The sequence below is a fragment of the Mus musculus genome, chromosome 5 (assembly GCF_000001635.26).
Source record: "Mus musculus strain C57BL/6J chromosome 5, GRCm38.p6 C57BL/6J".
Lineage (NCBI taxonomy): Eukaryota > Metazoa > Chordata > Mammalia > Rodentia > Muridae > Mus > Mus musculus.
In genome coordinates, this window is record NC_000071.6 from 142178895 (window position 1) to 142199467 (window position 20573).

At 49.6% G+C, this 20573-nt stretch overlaps 1 protein-coding gene across 2 annotated transcripts in view; it reads left to right on the top strand.

The window, feature by feature from the left end:
- Nucleotides 1-20573, top strand: part of Sdk1 (sidekick cell adhesion molecule 1) — a 974090-nt gene that overhangs the window by 937398 nt on the left and 16119 nt on the right. For both annotated transcript variants that reach the window (XM_006504712.1, NM_177879.5), the window contains 4 exons: nucleotides 6263-6427; nucleotides 9123-9260; nucleotides 12983-13103; nucleotides 18851-18980. In XM_006504712.1, the coding sequence (XP_006504775.1) occupies nucleotides 6263-6427; nucleotides 9123-9260; nucleotides 12983-13103; nucleotides 18851-18980 (554 nt within the window). The remainder of the gene's footprint in view (nucleotides 1-6262; nucleotides 6428-9122; nucleotides 9261-12982; nucleotides 13104-18850; nucleotides 18981-20573) is intronic.

Sequence of the window (20573 nt, forward strand, 5' to 3'; positions counted from 1 at the left end):
AAGGGAACAGTACCTGAGAAATGACATCTGCACAGGCACACATGTACATACATGCATGTGCACACACGATAGATAGATAGATAGATAGATAGATAGATAGATAGATAGATAGATGATAGATAGATAGGTAAATAGATGGATGATAGATAGATAGATAGATAGATAGATAGATAGATAGATAGATGATAGATCTCAGCTGAGGCTCTGCATTATGTCAACACACATACACACACACTCTTTCACCCTCCTCTCCACCCCCATCCCAAATGCCTGGGTGTCCTCCTTTCCTGTATCAGTCTCCTTCACTGGCCCTCGCTGCCTTGAGACACACACCCGAGTGCTGTCTGCTACCTTGGGCAAGGACCAGACAAAAGGCATTTTTGTTAGCAGCTGTATTTAGCCTGTTGTTTAAGCCTCAGCTCCTAGCTTGACCATTCATACAGAGAGAAAAGGCAACACTTAAGAAATAAGCAACTGCCAGGCATCCACCCGCTCAGCACTGCAGGCCGCCAGTCGGGCTGTTGGCTGCGTGACTTAGTGGTGAGTGACAGTTTCCATTCAGCATGGAGACCCTGCTTAATTGGCCGTGAAATCAAACTTTTGTATTGGCACGCCGTCTGCCCTGATACCTACAGCGCTTATGCCTGGGCGTTGGAGGGATACATCCAGCAAAGGCCCCTTGGTCATGCTGCACTGGACTCTGTCTCGGTTCAGAGAGGATTGGGTAGCCTGTGAACAAATGCATCTCCTACACTGGGGCTAGGGAGATGCAGGCCTGGAGAGCTAGAGCTGATCCACTCCGTCCTCTAGAAACAAGCATCGCCTTTGGCAGCGGCTGGGTTTGCACCAGAAGAGCCCCTCTGAGTTTAAGACCTCCGTTCTTCCTCTCTAAGGGTGAGCAGCACAGCGGAGGAGGAAGATCACAGAGTCTGTGCTCTCTAAGGGACAGCCATGCAGAGAACTGAACTCCGCAGTTCCACTCTCCTTTGTGAGACCTTAGGTCTGTGGTGACAGCGACGCTTCCTTAGGAACAGCCGCAGTTTCTATCCCGGTGCTTCCTTGCTGCTTCCTTAAGACCTCCAGGCGGACTTTCCCTGACAGTACGCTAAGAAACAAGATTGGCAATCCAGGAACCGGTTACCAGTGATCTATCATGGGGGAGTCCATCAGGGCAGAGTATCCAGGCGTCGGTCCCCCTGAGGATGCATCCAGAGATCACTCATTTTAGATGCAAATATCAAACACCTGGGGATCAGTCTCTCAGGGGTCGATTTATCCTAAGAATCGGTCACCAGGAGCCAAGTCGCCCATGGTTATCTTGTGATGTTATCAGAGGGTTAGGCATCTGGGGACCAGACAAGAGGTCAATCTGACATGTGTTAACTGTCAGGGATCATCTAAGAGACCCACCACCTAGGGGATCTGTCACCCAGAGACCAGTCACTCGGGGGACTGACTGAGAAGTCACCCAGGAAACAAGTCAGTCACTCAGGGGACCAGCTATACAATAGGCCTGTCACCCAGGGGACCCATCACCCAGGGAACCAGTCACCCAGGGAACCCTGTCACCTGGGAATTCATCCTCACAGATCCATCCTCTAGGGTTAGCCGGTAGAGACCTGGCCTTGTGTGTGAGATGTGTGATGTGTGGTGACTGGTGGGTCACCTGCATTCACTGCCCAGGGTTCTCTTGTGATAAACACAGCCATGCTGTCCTCTCTTGTTCTGACTGAGATGGAAGGCCAGGCACTGGGGATCTTCCCAGTACAAGGAGAATCAGTCCCACAAATCTCATTATTGTTAATAGTTCTGTAATGTTATTTTTCTCACAAATTTGTGGAGGTATTTTCTCCATCACTGATTTATTGAGATATTTAGCAGCATAATAAAAATGAGAAAAACAACTCGCAGTTGGGAAACAGTGGCTGCTCCCTCAGCTGCCAAGGGTTTTTTTTTTGTTTTTTGTTTTTTTTTTTTAACCCACTGGTGATCGCTGTGTAAATATTGGTATGGATAAATAGCGCACTGAATTATAATCCGAGTATGATATGCTAATTTTTGAAGGCAGAATTAAGCAAAATAAAAAATGCAAACATTTTCTGCTGATAATTCGGAGGGAAATTATCTTGGCGCCACACCACCCTCCCCTGCTTTCTGAGTGTAAGTGGATGGCTGAATAAATGGCTCAGTGTTGAGATCCTATATCGATATTTTAAAATGTTTCTATAAAATACGCACAGAGTTCCTGGAGCTATGACAGAGCTCTTAAAGTCAAATATAGTCTTTGGGTGGCGACAGACGTGAAGGTGATGGCGTCCATCCCTAGTGACTGCAGAGCGTTAAGGAAGCATGGATGCAGGGCACACTGAGAGAGCTCCCCATAAACACGTGTCCCGTAAGCTGTCCCTTCCTGGAATGTGGGTTGGAGTTGGGCAGGGCATGTTCTTGCCTTCTCTCTCCCTCCTGTCCATGAACTGCACATAGCCTATGAGAACAGAGACTCTCCTGACCAGCGGAAGGGCAGAAGAGTGTCCTACCAGAGTGGGCCCTGAATATTTGTAGGTGAACCAGGGACCATCAGAGGCGTTCCAGGGCTCTGCAGGCCATGTGTATTAAATGTTCCGTCACTCTAGAGTGTTCTTAAGCAAAATTCACCTAAGAAATACAAACCAGGGCTGGAGAGGTGGCTCAGTGGTTAAGATTGCTACTTACAGAGGATCCGAATTTGGCTCCCAGCATCTATTTCAGGCTTGCAACTGGCAATAACTCCACTCCAGGGGATCCCACACCCTCTTCTGGATGCCAAAGGCACCTGCACATACAGACATTCACTCACAGAGACACTCATATAAATCCAAATAAATCTTATTAAAACATGCATACACACACATACTAGCATCCATTCTGTGCATATAAGCCTTGTTAGGAAGCAAGAAGAGAGACACCTATGCTATGGTTTGCTGTTGTGACATTGCCACCCCCGACAGGTCTCTTGATGAACAACCAACGATGTTAATATGTAGGAGTAAATCTCGAGGCTCTACTCTCTGCTGACGCCTTTAAAAAGATCAGCTTCACTCGTTCATTAACCTGTGACTATCAGGGCTTCGCCAGGGCAAAGTCTAAACCCTGAGCAAACACAGACGCACACGCTGGCAGGTCTCCTCCTGTTTGCCATTGGGCTAATCCATTCAAGTGCATCTTCTGCGAGGCAGTGTGGGGAGGCTCCGCTCTCCATCACCCTGGGCCGTAAAAACAGCAAGTGCGTGCACATGTATATTCAGTGGGCTTTTCCTCCCCAGATCACCTGCTTCTTCAAGCCCCACGTACGTTTGCCTGTAAGAGGAAATTGAACTGGGGAAGGATTACTACATCATAGGAACAGTTTAGACTCTGCGCCCACCTTTTAGCAACAGCCTCCCCGGGGAATAATTTATATTTTATTTGCAATCCCTCATGTTGCGCTGACTGCGTGTGAAGCTGTGTGCTAAGCACTTTAGAAATAAAAACATACTGAATCCTCAAGGAAGGCCTACACTGTATATACCTTTGTCATCGCCATTTGACAAACGAGGCACAGAGAAGTTGAGTGCTCTGCCTAAGGTCACACAACCAATGACAAGGCCACAAAGGTTGTGAAGTTACAGACAGTTTGTTCAGCCACGGTGCTTTGTGGTTTTTGGTGTTTGGTGGTTGTTGTTATTGTTGAGACATGGCCTTGTGTAGCCCAGGCTGCCCCAGAACTTGCTGTAAAGCCAAGGGTGACTTGAACTTCAGATCCTCCTGCCTCCACCACCTAAGTGGAATTACAGGTGTGTGCCATCCCAACCAGTTTCATTGGTTGTGATCGGTATTTTCTTCCCTCTGTTTATCAGTGCTTTAGGATCAAAACTGTTCACTCCTTTCTTCTTTTCTACATAACATTTTCTAGCTTGGATCTTATTCTTGTTCTCCTAAATATAAGAATTTACATAAACTTAGCATTTACCTACTATGGAAAATTGTGCATAAAAGTCACCCCTTTAACATAAGCATGCATGTGTGCGTGCGTGCATGCATGCATGTCTGTGTCTCTGTCTGTCTGTCTGTCTGTCTGTCCCTGTGGAGGCCAGAGGTCTATCTTGAGTGCCATTTCTCAGTCACTCTCCACAGGGTCTCTCTCTAGTCTGGAGCTCACCCATTATGCCAGGCTGACAGCCATTGAGCACTAAGGAAGATCCTGTCTCTCCCTCCCCAGCTCTGAGACAACTCTTGTGTGCCTCCACGTGGATGCTGGAAATGGAACCCAGGTCCCCATACTGATGCAGCAAGTGCTTTCCCCTGAGCTGTCTCCATAGCCACACATTACCTTATTTAAATGTAGCATTGAGTAACTTCATGGTGCTGTGTATCCATTGCCACCATCCATCCACCTTCCCTCTTGGAAACCTAGGCTCTGTTACCTTTGGTCCCTGGAACCTGCCACTCTACATTCCATCTGCAGCACTTGAACGACCCTGGAGACCTCATCTAAACAAAATTGTGCAGTATGTAGCCTTTGTCACAGGACGATTCCAGTGGCATCTTGTCCTCAGCATCCATGCATATTGTCAGGATCCCTCCATTTTGAAAGTGTAGTAACATTCCATTGTATATTTACAAAGTGTTTCGCCCTTTGTCCAGGGGTCATATGGGTAGTCTCCACCTTTCAGCATTGTGAATAGCATTGCTGGGAACCTGAATTTGTAAGCAACTGTCCAAAGTATAAAATCTTAAAAAAAAATATGCATACTGCATTTAGCACCATTGACGAACCATGTGAGCTTGGGACATAGCTCAGCAGTAGAGCACCTACCTAGAAACCTTCAGTGAAGGACTGGGACGGTGGCTCAGCCGTGAAGCACTGGTAGGTTCAATCCCTAGCAGTTGTCCCGTGGGAGCAAAACTCTGCCTTAAGGGCAGGATTGTCACTTCAGGGGCTCAAGAAGACACTTGGCATTGATAAGCTATTTTCATTTGAGAAGTGGCCTTCCAGGCAGAACCAGGGTCTAATCCCCAGCAGACAGCATGAAGTTCTAGAGGACCTAGATCCAATATGATATCCTCATAAGGGGGGACGACGACGTGGTATAAGAAAAGACCACTCTGAAATAGTGAGGTGGCTCAGACAGGCCTATTGGCCTGATATTGGTGTCAGAACTCAACATGATGGAATGGAGAATTGAGTCTTGCAAGTTGTCCTTTGATGTCCACAAGTACACTATGGCATGTCCATACCCTCACATACGATAAATAAATGTAATAACAAAGAGATCAGCTTGCCCAGCTAACTACTCTGGGACATTTGCTGATGACAGAGACACACCTCTGCTCCACCCGTGGCCCTCTCCAGTTTCTGAGGCTGCCCTCAGATGACCTGTCACAGGCAGCTGTGAGCTGGTCAACCAGGCAGGTGGGCAGCCAGGTGCCTGGGGCTCATTAGTAATAACTTTTATTTGCCTGATGTAATTGTTGTCTGGGGGGTGGGGCTTACTGCCTCTGTCCACTAACCTAGGCCTAGTCCTGGACGCTTCTTGACTCCATACAATCTTACCTAGGCCTGGAATGTTTTCAGCCTCTGAGACTTGCTGCTGACTAAGCTCACCCCTCACCCTGGCTAGTTCAACTCAGCTGTTCTGGCTCAAACCCCTCTCTAAGCTGACTGCTTCAATCTGGCTTCTCAGCCTCTGACTGAATTGACCTAAAACTAACTCTTTGTTTAGCCATCTGTCCTAATCTCCTGGCTTATTCTCTGGCTCATTCTGTCTTTACCTGTGTCTAGCTTGTTCTCTTTGTAACCTGTCTCTGTGAAACTCTCCCAGTAAAACTGCCCCTTTCTTTTCTTCCTTCTCTCTCTGTGCTGCTCTCTCTTAAGTAGCTTCCCTTCCCTCTCTCTTCCTGTAGAGTTGGACATCAAATCTTTCTCTGATTCATCACTTTGTCTGCCACTCAATTAGACATCACTTTCAAACATGGGTGCTTCCTTCAACAAACTAACATTACCTTCATTGTTTGGAATTAAAGGTGTGAATAAGGGCGTGTCTGCATTCCAGCCAGAGAGATTAAAGGTGTCCCAGGTGCTAAGGAGTGAGCCACACCACAGCTAAAAACGGTCATTTTCAGAAAAAAACAAAAAAACAAAACAAAACAAAAAAAAAAAACCACAGAGATACCAAATATCCTATAACAGCTATCTATATAAGAGTTGCCCTGACCTCTGCCCCATCTCTGATCCCTCTTGCAGATGAAGGCTTATGGGACATGTTTGCAAAGGACATTCCCAGGAGTGCTACATCATACACTGTGGACCTGGATAAGTTGCGGCAAGGGGTGACCTACGAGTTCCGGGTGGTGGCTGTGAACAAGGCAGGCTTTGGGGAGCCCAGCCGCCCTTCCATTGCAGTGTCAGGTAAGCCCTTCAGGAAATTTAGGGGTACCGTCCTTTCTCCAAAAGATAGAAACATAAAACGGCAGCACCCATCCATCTGTGAGAGGAGAGGGCAGGTGCTGAGAGACTGGCAGGCCCTCCAGCTGGGTGGAGGAGATGCTGCAGATCAGATCGCAGTAGGGAACACGGTGTAGACCCTCCTCACTATGAAACTCCTCCCTGGGACTGCCTTTCTCAAGCCAAACCCCAGACATCAAGCCACTGGCAAGGACCCCAAACTGACAAGGTGAGATATCAAAGTCAGGCTGTGTCAGGACTCACATAAAAATCCAGCCATGGTGGCATGCTTGCAGTCTCTTCCTAGCTCTGCAGAGGCAGAGGGGGCATGACTAGGCTCTGATTAGAGATCTGCAGGGCAGTGAGGGACCCTGTCTAAAAGGAGGTGGGTGAGTTTCTGAGGATGACACCTGAAGTTGACCTCTGCCTCACACACACCCCACCACCACCACACACTCACTACATAAAGGAGAAAGTACTAAGAAGCAGCTTCATGTCCATATGGCCTTGAACTGTACACAGCAAACTGCAGGTGGAATACAGCTCATCTCTATCATGGGACATCATCCACAAACACTTCTGAGATCCTGCAGCACCCAAGCCAGCAGTGGTTGCCATCTGGACTGTAGTCAGTTAGTGACATCCTTTAGAAATGCTAGCCACCATCACCCACTGGCCTCTCATCAGGATGCAAACTCTCCACAGGACAACTGAGGCCCTTCTTCCCTGCCAAACAGCAGAACAGGCGACATTCATGGGCGGCCATCTTAAAAGTCACGGAACTTGCTATATGGGATATTGAATGCACAGCCAGACACCCCACTTACATCCTTTGGATTCAAAACACTGTCATTGACTGAGAAACCCTGCGGTGCACCATTATCCAAAGCCAATTTCCCCTTTATTCCCAGCATGCACTCATTCGTCATCCAGCCAGCAAGACACTTAACGCAAAGGTGGATGTATTCTCTACAGGTTTTGGCAGCTGGAGGCAGACCCCCCAGCTCTGCCTGCAAGAGGCTCATCATTCAGGGCCCTCGGTGCCATTTAAGCAGCTCCCCCACAGGGACACCCCTGACGGGCAGGAGTGGGGCCCTAGGGCTGTCCAGCACCTGCAGAGAAGACATTTTCCCATTTTCCTCTTAGTGAACAGAACAGAATAAACAGGAAGGAAGACACGCACCCTTTGCCAAAGCAGCTTTTACACGCAACATTTCAGAGGGGGTGTCTCAAAAGCAGGTTTGAACACGAAGCCTGTCGTCTAGCTCAGTTTTGCTGAGGACATAAAATAAATAACACACAGCCCCAGACTTGAGGGGCTCCTGGACTGGTAGAGGAGACTAATAGGTAGCTAAATATGCCGGTGGCATCTGAGGACAGCAGTATGTGTCGAATCCAGAGAGCTTGAGGGCTCAGCCATCACCTTGTTGGTCACCAATGGGAACCATTGGTGGGGGAGGAGGGCATAGGTCTTCCATCTGGGCAGATTTCCTCAGTGACAGTGGCAAAGGACAGATATGAGGAAATAGGAGAGTGGAGAATGATCGCAATGCTAGGGACCAGGTTGCCATGGTGAGACCATCAAGTGTAACAAAGCCAAGTATACAGTGTCCCTTGAGGGAAGGCTGAGCCAGGGAGGGGGAGCAGGGTCATGCGTTAAATCAGTGTTTCTAAGCAGGTGAGATTAGAGGAGGCGTTGAGTTTGTTCTAAAGGTAAGGGCAGAGGTGGGAGAGGATGGTCTGCTTGCTATCCATCTGCCCTGTCTTCTCTTCCTGCTGCTGTGACACAGTACCCTGACAAAAGCAACCCAAGGGTAAATGGCCGTGGCTTCCACTTCAAGGAACAGTTCATCTCATAGGGATGTTAAGGAGGTGGGAGCTGGTCACTCACACTGACACCCAGGAAGCAGGAAGGACTGAATGCACACTCGGCTGCCTTTCTTCATGTATATAGCATCTGAGTTAGGGTTTCCATTGCTGTGAAGAGACACCATGACCAAGGCAACTCACACAAAGGGAAGCATTTACTTGGGGCTGGCTTACAGTTCAGAGGTGTAATCCATTATCACCATGGCAGGAAGCATGGCGGCATGCAGGCAGACGTGGTGCTGGAGAAGGAGATGAATATTCTAAATCTGGTTCCCAAGCAGCAGGAAGAGACAGTGGGCCATGCTGCAGCATCTGAGACCTCAAAGCCTGCCCCCAGTGACACACTTCTTCCCACGAGGCCACGCCTCCTAACAGTGCCCTTCTCTGTGGGCCTATGGGGGCCATTTTTATTCAAACCACCATAAGTAATCTAGGACCCCATCTGGGGACAATGCCACCCACAGTTAAGATGGGTCTTCTGCCCACATCGGATTACCTGACCAACATGATAACCCCTGACAGCATCCAGAGGCTTGTCTCCTAGGTGTTTCTAGATTCCCACTGAGCTGAAAGTTAACCACCAGAGATTCCTCAAGCGTGACGCTATAAAGACGGCAGAAAAATCCCTAAGGGTGGATTCCCAAAACTGTTATGGAGCTAATGGAGGTCCCAGAGAAGCATCTGCTGAGTTGCAACAGCCATGGCAGCTCCTCCTCTCCCTATCACCAGGTGCTGGGGAGACACTGCGTGGCGCTATTGTTGAGCCTCATGCTTATGGTCTCTTCCACAGCACAAGCTGAAGCCCCGTTCTACGAGGAGTGGTGGTTCCTGCTGGTGATGGCGCTCTCCAGCCTTCTCCTCATCCTCCTGGTGGTCTTCGTGCTGGTCCTGCATGGACAAAGCAAGAAGTACAAGAGCTGCAGCACAGGTGTGACATCTGTCTCTCCCTATGGTGGCCTGGCATTTAGACACGAGGGCTGACATTTGCTTACTCTGCTGAATCTGCCAGGCTCTCCTTTAACAATGCATAAATATCTCGGAAATAAGTACCTCAATGGCAGAGCCCCTGCCTAGAATCCCCCAGGGAGGGGCTGGAGGCGTGGCTCAGTGGTAGAGCCCCTGCCTAGAATCCCCCAGGGAGGGGCTGGAGGCGTGGCTCAGTGGTAGAGCACCTGCCTAGAATCCCCCAGGGAGGGGCTGGGGGTGTGGCTCAGTGGTAGAGCACCTGCCTAGAATCCCCCAGGGAACGGCTGGGGGTGTGGCTCAGTGGTAGAGCCCCTGCCTAGAATCCCCCAGGGAGGGGCTGGGGGCGTGGCTCAGTGGTAGAGCCCCTGCCTAGAATCTCCCAGTGAGGGACTGGGGGCGTGGCTCAGTGGTAGAGCCCCTGCCTAGAATCCCCCAGGGAGGGGCTGGGGGCGTGGCTCAGTGGTAGAGCCCCTGCCTAGAATCCCCCAGTGAGGGGCTGGGGTGTGGCTCAGTGGTAGAGCCCCTGCCTAGAATCCCCCAGTGAGGGGCTGGGGTGTGGCTCAGTGGGAGAGCCCCTGCCTAGAATCCCCCAGTGAGGGGCTGGGGCGTGGCTCACCTAGTATACTAGATTCCTTCAACTGCATCCTCAGCACTAGCAAAACAAAAGAGAAGCTGCAGACCTGCAGTTTCTCTCCCTCATATTACCCATGTGTCTTAGCCATGGCATTGAAGTTGCTGGGCTCCTGATCTTCCTTCCCATGCATGCCCTATTGCTCTTAGGTGCTCATTTTAAGCAGGACTAGATAGGATCTGTCTCATCCCCGCCCCTCTGACCACAGGGATAAGCTGGGACCCGCCTCGGATCTTTAGGGTAGCTCACTGAGTGTGACGGAAACATCCCTATGGTATGGCCTTTCTTGTGTACTTGAGTCTTGCCACACTTTCCAGTCCCTCTGCATACCCTCCTCCAGCTCTGACTCCTTCTAAAGGTCAACCCCCTCGCTGTCCGCAGAGCTCCAGGCTCAGCATGAGCCCGAGCTCCAAAGGCATGTGCCGCTGGGCTGCTCATCATCACCACCCATCACCACAGTTAGAGAAGTAAACATGTATGTGGGGGGTGGAGCTAGCCGCAGGAACTCTCGGGTGGTGTGGCTTCTTAGATGTGGAGGACAGAAGAAGGCAAAGTGGGGGCATGGTTCTTGAAGTTAAATGCTGTGGTCTCATCTTGGGGGAGAGGAGCAGAGAGGGACAGTGAAAGATTCAGCCTTATGGGTGCTACGGGGGCTCCTCACCTGTGCAGAGGAGACGAGAACACATTGCTCCACACACTTCAGGGTGCTGCTCTTTGTTGTCCTTGGGTTCTGAAAGCCTTGTGACCACCAGTAAGAGCATGTCTCACCATAATGTGGCTCGCACCCCTCCCCCCCCCCAGGCCTCACCTAGCAGCAGTTAGCTGAGCCAGAGAACACCAGAGCCAGAGGAAAGGGACTGGGGAAGTAGCTCCGCTGGTAAAGAACTGACTGTGTAAACAGGGGACCAGAGTCAGAGCCCCGGCAGTTGCACAGGGAATGCTGGGCTTGATGCTAAGTGCTCATAGTCTCAGAGCAGAGGAAGTATTGACAGGTGGATCTCTGGGGCTCACAAAAGCAGGGATCCCTCTCCAGCGTCAGTACAGCAGATCCTTGTGCTGGAGGCGGGGGAGCGGATTTAATAAGACGGAGTGCCTAAATTGCCGGACATTAGTAATCCATCCCTGAATAGAAAGGGTTTATTCTTTTTCTTTGCTGCATAAATTCACTTCTAACAAGTGTTCGTAAATCAGATTTTATTCCCCTAGGGTTTACAGTGTATGAATGGCATGCCATTTTAGTGAGTTAATGCGGTCACAGAAAAGCATAAAGTCTCCTCTTCTCTTCTCTTCTCTTCTCTTCTCTTCTCTTCTCTTCTCTTCTCTTCTCTCCTCTCCTCTCCTCTCCTCTCCTCTCCTCTCCTCTCCTCTCCTCTCCTCTCCTCTCCTCTCCTCTCCTCTTCTCTTCTCTTCCATCTGGAAAACAGACTAGGAAAGGTGCATCAGACCTTCAGCTTCCAATACCCAGCCTCCCCCTATTTGTATTAATTTAATATCATAATTAAAGCCCAAGGGTGGGGCTTGTGTCCCAGAGGGTAACTTGGGAAGACTTTTCATGTCCTTAGTTGACTCCTGGCAGGAGCTTGCCAGTCCCTCACTTTGTTCCACCTGCCCAGGACCCATCAAGTCACATGACTAAGCAGAGGCAGACTTAACATCCATTTATTGCACTGGGTCTGTGGGCTTTTCTGTCTCAGCCTCCAGCTCCACGGAAAGTGCAGGGTGCCTATCACAGGGACTCCTCTCAGGGGACATATACCTCACCATGTCTGGGCAGGGGTGTGTGTGAGACACCATCCTACGGGCTGCAGGATGGTTGAGAACATACCACATAAAATCCTCAAAGAATCTCTCAGACAACACTGGAAAGGTAGAAGACAGGGTCCAAGCACCGAGTACATGTGCTAGTGCAAACTTCCCTGGTGGGGGCTAGGGAAATGGCTCAGTGAGTAAGAGTGCTTGCAGCACAAACATAAAGATCTGTGTTCAAGTCCCAACACCCACATAAAACCTAGGGCATGGCAGTGCCCATGTCTATAACCCCAGTGCTATGTGGAGCTTAGCATACTCCAGAAAACTCTCCACAGGCATGGCCAGAGGTTTGTCTCTTGGGTTATTCTGAATTCCAGTAAATTATCAATCAAGATTGACCATCACATGGGGCTGGAGAGGCAGCCCAACACATAAAGGCACCTCCTGCCAAGCCCAAAGACCCCAGTTCAATTCCCAGGACCTGCATGATAGGAGGAGACTCAACTTCTGAAAGTTGTCTTCTGACTCCACATAGGGGCTGTGGCATGCATACCCACACATAGAAACTCACTAGATAGATAGATAGATAGATAGATAGATAGATAGATAGATAGATAGATAGATAGATAGATTTTACAGTTTAACTCTCACAGACACACTTTTGTAGATTTATTTTAAAGTCTACAGTTCAGGCTGGGCAGTGATGATGCACACCACAGAGACAGGCTGATCGCTGAGTTCGAGGCTAGCCTGGTCTACAGAGCAAGTTCCAGGACAGCAAAGGCTACACAGAGAAACCCTGTCTCAAAAAAAAAAAAAAAAACAAAAACAAAAAAACAAAAACAAAGCAAAAACATCCATAATTTAGCAGGCATGCAGCCACCACCACTATCCGATGGGCCATCTCTATCATCTTCTAAAGGAAGCCCTTTCTTTGCCTATCTTACTCATAAAACATGTCTTTTAACTTCCACTTTCATTACATGATTGTGAGTTCCTTTTTAATTCTGCTACTTGTGAAAAATTTGACTTCCCCAGCTTCTAATGAGGGTATGCACTCTGAGCACATTTTCATAAAATATTGGCCAGGATACTGGCATACTGGCACCAGACAAGATAAACACTGAAATGCTAATATCACTATTTCAATCCAGTCTCTGCCTCTCCCACTGAGGCAGTACCGTGTGGTTCTGGGGGTCACATGTGACAAGAACACAGGAGCTCGTGGTGTTTACTAACCCACCCCTGTGTCGCTGCAGTAGACTCATGACTAAGACTCTGCTGGCTTTCCCTACCGGCTCTAGGTAAGGGCATCTCCAACATGGAGGAGACAGTGACCCTGGATAACGGAGGTTTTGCCGCCTTGGAGCTCAACAGCCGCCACCTCAATGTCAAGAGCACCTTCTCAAAGAAGAACGGAACCAGGTAGGGGGCTGTGCTGAGCCACTGAAGGCTAGATGTGTGTCCCCCAGCAACAGGTACCACTAAACAAATCCCACGGTGTAACAGAAGCACAGCTCAGCTATGAGCCTGCTTCTAAGCCACCAGGGAGTGCTGGATCTAGGGGTTCAGACTGCAAAAGGATTAGAGAAGTCTCTAGAACTTCTGTAGAGATGTGGAAAGGGACCAGGCCTCCCTCACACAGGAGGCCATAGACTAGGGACACCTAGAAAGCTCTAGGCTTTGTCTCCCCTTGGGTCAGGGACTTTCCAGTTCATCACAGACTACAGCAGGCTTGACCTGCATCTGAGATGGAAGGCTTTTTATAATTGTCACTGCTGCCTGCTTTCCAAGTTGTCCCTCGGGGACACAGACAGCCCTTCCAGATGTGGTTGGAAGTGAAGACAGGTGTGACCCTCCCCATCCCCCAAAGCTCTTAGCTTCACCCCCTACCAGCTTTAGCAGGAAGTAAGTGTCCCAAATTGGAATTAGAAGGTGGCCTTTTGACCCGAAGCATTCCTAGTCTCCTCTACAAATATACAAAGCAGGGCTAGGGAGATGGCTGTCAGTAAAGTGCTTGCCATAAAAGAATAAGCACCTGAATTCACTCTCTCGAACCCAGGAGGAGAGAACAGATGCATGTATGTATTGCTAATTCCAATGACAGCCGAGAGGATCCCCAGAGCCTGCTGGCTAGCTAGCCTAGCCCACTCGGAGTTCTGGGCAAGTGGGACCCTGTTTCAAAAGAAAATAACAAAGAGAGATGGTTCAATATGTAGAGTACTTTCTGCATAAGCATACAGACCTGAGTTCAAATCCCCATAAACCATAAAAAGCAAAATGAGTCTGTAACTCCAGTACCCCAGTGAGACAGGAGACCGAGACAGGAGAATCCTCAAAAGCTCGGGGGCCAGCAGCCAACAGTATCTGTATCAAACAAGGTGGAAGGCAAGGGCCAACACCAGAAGTTGTCCTCTGACCTCACATATGTGCCCTGTCATGTACACAACTGCACTCACACACATGACCACACACATGCATAACATACACACATGTATGCATATCTCCACACGTATGAGCACCTTTCCACAGGCATGGGAGAGTGCCTTCCCCTGGTAACCGACATGGGGCTCTCCAGGGTTAAAGGTGCTGCTTCCCGCAGGGCCGGTTTCAATACAAATCTACTTTTCACTGCAGAGAGTGGGGCTCACACACCATCAGAGACATAGGTGGGCCAAAGACCTCCCATGACAAGCCCACTGTGCCTCAAGATGCTTTGTCCTCCGCCACTCGGAGACTTGAATAGTTTGAAGGGCACTGAAGCCCAGCGCTCATCTTTGGAGGAAGCAGGTCTCAACCACTCTTCCGCTTGGTCCCCAGCCAGAGCACACTGGCCTGTCACCCCCTCACTAGCTTCCTTGGGGCAGGGTGGAAGCCAGTGATACCCAGTCCTGCCTTTCTATTTCATCTGTCTACTGAGAGTCAAGTTTCTCCTGTTGAGTCAGAGAAATGTGAAAATGAAAAAAACTACTCACTTATGTCAAGACCAAGAGGGGCTATCACAGGGGACTTTAATATCCCTGCTGGGTTCCGCCCCTGCTGAAAATCCCTTTCCACTTCGGAGGAGCTCCTTGTCTTGAGGCTCATCACCCAAGGATAGACAATCCTGAGCTTGCTAAGCCCCTATGCTTCCTAGGTAAGCAGGAAATTACTTTTCAGTAAAGTTGAAAGGTCTTGACCCACAAAGGCGCATCCCCAAGGAGTTCTCTACCAAGAGAAACACAGATGTCTGATATGGCAAGATAAGAACCTGTGGCTCCTATGGAGATGCTGTAAACGCTGGATAGCATTTACAGCTGGATGAGGAAGCCTTTCCAGCAGGGCCCACTGCAGCAGACCTGTCATCCTGAGTACCTACTCAGGAGGCCAAGGTGGGAGGAGTGCAAGTATAAGGTATGCCTAGGCTATGGAGTGAGTTCAGATCCAGCCTGGGCAATTGAATAAGACCCTGTCTCAAAATAAAGAGGGGGCCGAAGGTATAGGTCAGCAGTTGAGCCCCTGCCTAGCATCCCCCAGTGAGGGGCTAGGGTGTGGCTCAGTGGCAGAGCCCCTGCCTAGAATCCCCCAGTAAGGGGCTGGGGGCATGGCTCAGTGGTAGAGCTCTGCCTAGAATCCCCCAGTGAGGGGCTGGGGGCGTGGCTCAGTGGTAGAGCCCTTGCCTAGAATCCCCCAGGGAGGGCTGGGGGAAGTAAATCATCAGTAAGGCCTTTGGCTAGAATCTGCCAGTATGAGATTGGGTGTATGACTCAGTATGGCGATATGCTAAGCCTATTATATACAAGGCTCTGGATTCGATGTCCAGTACAGAACAAAAAGCCTTTTCTATTTTTTTTTCCATTTAAGCAACTTGGACAAAAAGTCTGAGAGCCTTCCATCTACCCTATGTTCAGGCAACCTCAGGGGCTCTATGTAGGAACAGACCACATGGCTGCTAGGTTTGTGAGGTCCCGTTTTGTGCGAGGGTTTGGAAGGATGGACAGGGTAGACAGTGAGTCCCCAGGCATCTGACCCTCGAGCACAGAGACAGTTTCTGCAGAGGGAGGGTCAGGTCTTCGGTCTGCATCCATGTATCCAGAGTCAAGTGCCCCCTTGTCACTCAGCCACCTGAGGGAGGGCAGGCTGACACTGGATGGCCTGAAGCCGCCAGAGGGTCTCAGCTTAGCTGCTCTGCAGCTCACACAGCCCTGGGGAGGGAAGGCCTCACTTTCATCCTCCACAATTGACCTCCCTGAGAGTCCTGAACTCTCTCACAGGGTCAGGTACTACCATGAGCCCACCAAAAGCCACGAACAATGTCAAACTGAGTCAGAAAGGAAGACGGGCCCTTTGTTCTCAGCAGCCCCGGGTTCATCAGTGTGAGGGAATAAAGAGTCCTGTGCTGTTGATGGTCGGTCTGCATGTTTGCAGGGCCCCAAGAACAAAACCTGTAGGTTACATGGGGTCACCCAGACCAGTCCCTCTAGCTGAAGTCTCACATATCTTTAAAATGAGGCCCGGAGCCAGCTACGATGGCGCAGGCCTGTCATCTGAATACACAGGGCCTAAGGTAGGAGAACTGTATGTTTGAGGCCAGCCTGGGCTACATAGTAAGACTCTGTCTCAGAGGAGAATGAAAGAGACTAGGGTGATAGCTCAGTGGGTAAAGCACCTGCTGTGCACGCACGGCCCTGAGTACAGATCCCCAACACTCACATAAACAGCTGGGCACGATGGCACACATCTGGAGCCCCGGCAGGAGAAACGGAAATTCCTAGGGTGATGTTTGCCAGATGAGCTAGCCAAACTGGCAACAATACTCTATCTCAAAAATAATGTGGGAAGTAATTAAGGGAGACACTGACATCAACCTCTGGCCTCTACATGCATGCACACACATGTATACGTGTACCATGTATGTGAACACATGCATAAAATATACACAGAAATAAAAAAGAGGTACAATTGGTTCAGAGTTGTCTGGCTAAGTGGTGCCTTATTTTGTGTGGGAAGGCACCACTGTAGTGCCTTAAATTTAAAAATAAAGCAAAAATCCAGATTAATCAAAATGGTTAGATGGCAAATGACAAATGAATCGTTCCCAAAATAAATCATTTTTGAGGTGGAGAAAATGGAGGCCAGGAGCCCCTTAGGATGGATGGCTCAGCAGTTAAAAGCACTTGCCACCAACCCTTATGACCTGAGTTCAATTCCTGGGACACTCATGGTGGAAGAGAGACCTAGGGGCTCCAAGTTGTCCTGGACCTCCACGCATATGCATGGCACATGTACACGTCAGCACACAGACATACACAGTAAAAATAAATAGTTTTAAAGGAGTTTCTTGGACCTTCCCTGGGGAAACTAAGGCAGGGCCAACCCTAATGGAGTTACAATGGCCAAGATGCCAGAGTAACTGGGAAAATGGCTTTCTCATGCTCAGGTCACTGAGAGTAACTTTCCTGATAGTTACTCTGCAGTCCACCATGCAGCCTTGCAAGCGACTTCAGGCTGAGGGTCCTGCACGTAGGGAAGGTATCTAAGAGTGCAGCTGGCCATCCAGCTGACAACAGTCACAGAGACCCCTGAAGAGCCCCAGGACGAAAAGGATGCATCAGTTGTCAGCACAGACTCTCCCTCAGGTTGTAGTGTCTCCATCTATAAAAGTAAAGCAAGGGAACTGGAGAAACTGCTCAGCACTTAAAGTGCCTGCCGTGAAAGCATGAGGCCCTGGATTCAGATCTCCAGCACCCATGTGCTCGGCAGGCAGAATGATGGCCTACCTGTAACTCCAGGGCTCTGGAGGCAGTCAAGGGATTCACTGGAGCAAGCTACCAACCAGACTAGCCTAACAGTGAGCTCTGGGTTCGATTGAGAGACCCTGCCTCATATAACTATACGGTGAGAGCAATTGAGGAAGCCTCCTGATTCTATGTGCAGGAACACACACAAGCACATGCATGCACACATGCGAACATGCAGACCCAAGTACACATAATAAACATGAAAGTAATGTTTAAAAACTAATAAAAAGAAACAAAACAGGAAGTTGTAGAGGGCAGGGTGTGTTTGTTTTCCTTTACCATGTGACAAATGACCCTACTACAGCACACATCTCACAGGGTAGAAACTGCCCCAGCCCGGCTGGTCACCTACTAGGGCCAACGATGGCTATATTCCTCATGCCACTAGGCTTTATTCTCAGGTAAGACTCCAACAGGCCAGAATTCTTTTCTAAGCTCACACCAGCTCTTATCTGAGTGTGTCTGTGTGCCCCATGTGACTTAGGGCAGGCCTTTTCCTGCCACAGACTGAGGGCTACTCTTGGTCCCCTGCACCCAGAGGCCACCCACAGCATGTGTTTCTTCCTGCAGAGACAGCAGGAGTTCCTTTCGGGTCTGTCTTTTTTGCCACCAGTGGTCTACATGCAGCTGAGGATAGCTACGGATGACCAACCGGGAAATCATAAACTCACTTAAAGCACTATGCAAATGATTTAGAGTGGCTGAATGAGAGAGCTCTGGGTTCAGCGAGAGACACTGCCCCTGTAAACAAAGTGAAGAGCCAATGAGGGAGAGACTTAGCATTGACCTCTGAGCTCCAAATGCATTGTGTGCATCCACATACACACATAGAAATGCACACGTACACGATGCACACAAAAGGCTTGATTCTGATTCTGTCAACCAGTGAGGGCTAATGCCTCAAGGCCTCCTTGCCCTGGGACCCCAGCTTTGTGTCCTGTGCCCCAGCAGAGTGGGAGCCCAGGCTAGGGCACACTTTCCTGACACATACTCATCAGCAAGAGACCATCCACAAGTCTCCTCCTGACAGGTGAGGCCTCTTCCCCATAGATTTGCCCTCATCCTCAGCCAGTGCACACTACACTTCCTTTGTCTCCTAGCATTCCATGCACTCTGCATCTCCTGCTATCCCAGAGCTCATGTGCCCTTCTTGTTGAGAGTCCCACAGCTTGTCCCTAGTCCCCTGACCTTGCACCGTGCCTGAGGCCTTCAGGCTGTAGAATCACAGATAGCCATGCTTAGAGGTCTAGGTCAGTCATAGAGCATAGCATGCAATCATAGGAATGTTTTCCTCCTATTCCTGTGTGAGCAAGACCAGGCAGCAGCCTAGGAGTCCCACCCCCAGGGGAGTGTCTTTTGTCTAAATTAGCTTGTGGTATCTTCCCGTTTTAGATCTCCACCCCGACCAAGCCCCGGAGGTCTTCACTACTCTGACGAGGACATCTGCAACAAATACAACGGCGCCGTGCTGACGGAGAGTGTGAACCTCAAGGAGAAGTCGGTGGATGGGTCGGAATCCGAGGTCAGTGCCATGCTTCCAAGAAGTGACCACCATACCTGCTTCATGAGCCTTCTGATCCCTCAACATGTCTCATCTCATTTTGGTTTCGCAGTCACCCGTGGGATGGGCAGCACTGACGGTGGAGGGCCCACTATAGATGAGGGGAGCACACAAATCTGAGAGGTTGCATAGCTTTTCCTGGGAGATGACAAACAACGGCTATGCACACAGATAGGGAGCTACCAAGAGACCCAAGGAAAGTTACATCCAAGTCAAGTGAGACTGTGTGCCTTCTCATTGCTGTGACAAAATACCTGAGAGAGACTCAAGTTGAGCAGGGTTTATTTGACTCACAGCTCGGAGGAATAGTCCATCATGGTGGGAAGGCACAGAGAAGGAGCAGGAGGCAACTGGCTACACTGTATACAGGAAGCAGAAGGCATATTCTCTCCTTTTTATTCAGCCCAGGACCTCAGCCTAGGGAATGGCACTGCCCACATTTAGATTGGATATTCCCAGCCTAATCTAGAAACTTCCTCACAGATAGACTTGCCTCCTATGTGATTCTAGGCCCTGTCAAGTTGGCACTCAGACTAAGCCACTGTATAACCAGTGAGTTTATTGGGGTTCCTTACATGAATGCAGATGACTCTCAGACAGTTCACACACACACCAGGAACCCCACACCCAGTCAATACCTATCTTCTTTTAAAGAGTCTCAGGACACAAGATGCCTGGAGGATCTCATGACTCTTGTGAGCTCTCCAGCTTCCTCCATGGGAGATTGCTAATGGACTCAGTCTCAAGATGTCTCATGCACACCATTGAAGCTACTCCACTTTAACATGGCGATGGTCATGTCCAACCTGAAGGACGCAGCCTCACTACACAAGCTCATAGTCATGACCTCCTTGGGAACAATCAGTCCCTCCCACACATACAGACAGCCCAAATGCTAGCAGCCTGATCATTGGATATCAGGTCCTACTTCTTAAATCTCAGGGCTGGGGTAAGAGATGGGCAAGACTAGTGTTCCCTGAGCAGAGGGCCCCCTGCAGTACAGAGCATAGGTGTGGGCCCAGCACTCATCCCCAGGCCCTGTGTGTCCTAGATACACACCATGTCTTTGTAAGTGTTCTATTGCTAGAAGGAGATACCAGGACCACAGCAACTCTTATAAAAGAAAGTATGTAACTGAGGCTTGCTTACAGTTCCAGAGGTTTAGTCCATTATCAGAATGGGGAAAGCATAGCAGTGTGCAAGCAGACTTGGTGATGGAGAGGTAGCTGAGAGTTCTACACCCAGATGCTCAGGCAGAAGGAAGAAAGAGAGCTACTGGGCCTTGCTTAGGCATTTGATAACCTCAAAGCTCACCCCTATTGCCACACTTCCTCCCACAAGGCCACACTTGCTTCTAATAAGCCACACCTCCTAATCCCTCCCAAATAATGTCATTCCATTTGACTGAGCATTCAAAACTATGAGCCTATAGGGGCCATTCTTATTCAACCCACCATGTTCCGCTTCTCCCAGTCCTGGAAGTCACAGATACCAGAACACCTCCCATCAAAAGGCATGATCCACCAAGGGTCTCCAGCTGCCCTGGTGGACACT